General features: G+C 61.4%; 1 protein-coding gene across 1 annotated transcript in view; it reads right to left on the bottom strand.

Annotated features, from left to right (window-relative positions):
- Positions 1-643, bottom strand: part of ADAM11 (ADAM metallopeptidase domain 11) — a 14,448-nt gene that overhangs the window by 7,460 nt on the left and 6,345 nt on the right. The window contains exons 3-4 of the mRNA XM_031063623.1: positions 358-434; positions 3-60 (exon numbers count right to left, since the gene is read on the bottom strand). Coding sequence (XP_030919483.1) covers positions 3-60; positions 358-434 — 135 coding nt within the window. The remainder of the gene's footprint in view (positions 1-2; positions 61-357; positions 435-643) is intronic.

Below are 643 nucleotides of genomic sequence, written 5' to 3'. Positions count from 1 at the left end.
GGCGTGCCGTTGCGGCCCGCGCCGACGTGCCGCTCCACGTAGTGGGAGGCGAGGAGGTGGCTGCCGGGAGCAGGTGGGGGGTAAGAGGCCGTGGGGTCGGGAGGAAGAGGAGGAAGAGGGAGACGACAGCAGCGATCCACGCGCAGGCACCACCCCGGTGTGGGAGACCACCCAACACCCATATACAAGGTATCACCCCAGCACGGGACACCCCCAGTTTGGGGTCCCTGTCCCCTCTGCTCCACCCGCAGTGCTGGGATGGCTCAGCACAGCTCCCCCATCCCCGGGCACCCCCAGCTCCTCCCCTCCGCCCCCTGGTTGGTGCTGGTTCCCCTGCAGGACCCCCGGGTCACTCACTGGTTCAGCCGGAGATCGAGGGTGAAGGCTGAGCCGAAGGCACGCACCATGAAGCTCACCTGTGCCAGGTGCAGCCCCTGCAGGGGGCAGAGCCAGAGCAGTCAGCCCTCAAAAAATCCATCACTAAAATAATCATTAAAACCCCAACCCAAATACGCAGCCTGTGAGGATGCACCTTTTTTTTAAACCAAAATATTCAGCATAAAGAAAAACCTTTTTTTTTTTTTCCTTGAACCCATCTCCCCTGGAACCCTGGGATGGCAGCTGCGCTGGGGTGGGGGTACCG

This window comes from Geospiza fortis, unplaced genomic scaffold (genome assembly GCF_000277835.1).
Source record: "Geospiza fortis unplaced genomic scaffold, GeoFor_1.0 scaffold373, whole genome shotgun sequence".
Taxonomy (NCBI): domain Eukaryota; kingdom Metazoa; phylum Chordata; class Aves; order Passeriformes; family Thraupidae; genus Geospiza; species Geospiza fortis.
The sequence above is the reverse complement of the archived record's forward strand: the minus strand, read 5'-3'. Positions and strand labels throughout refer to the sequence as shown.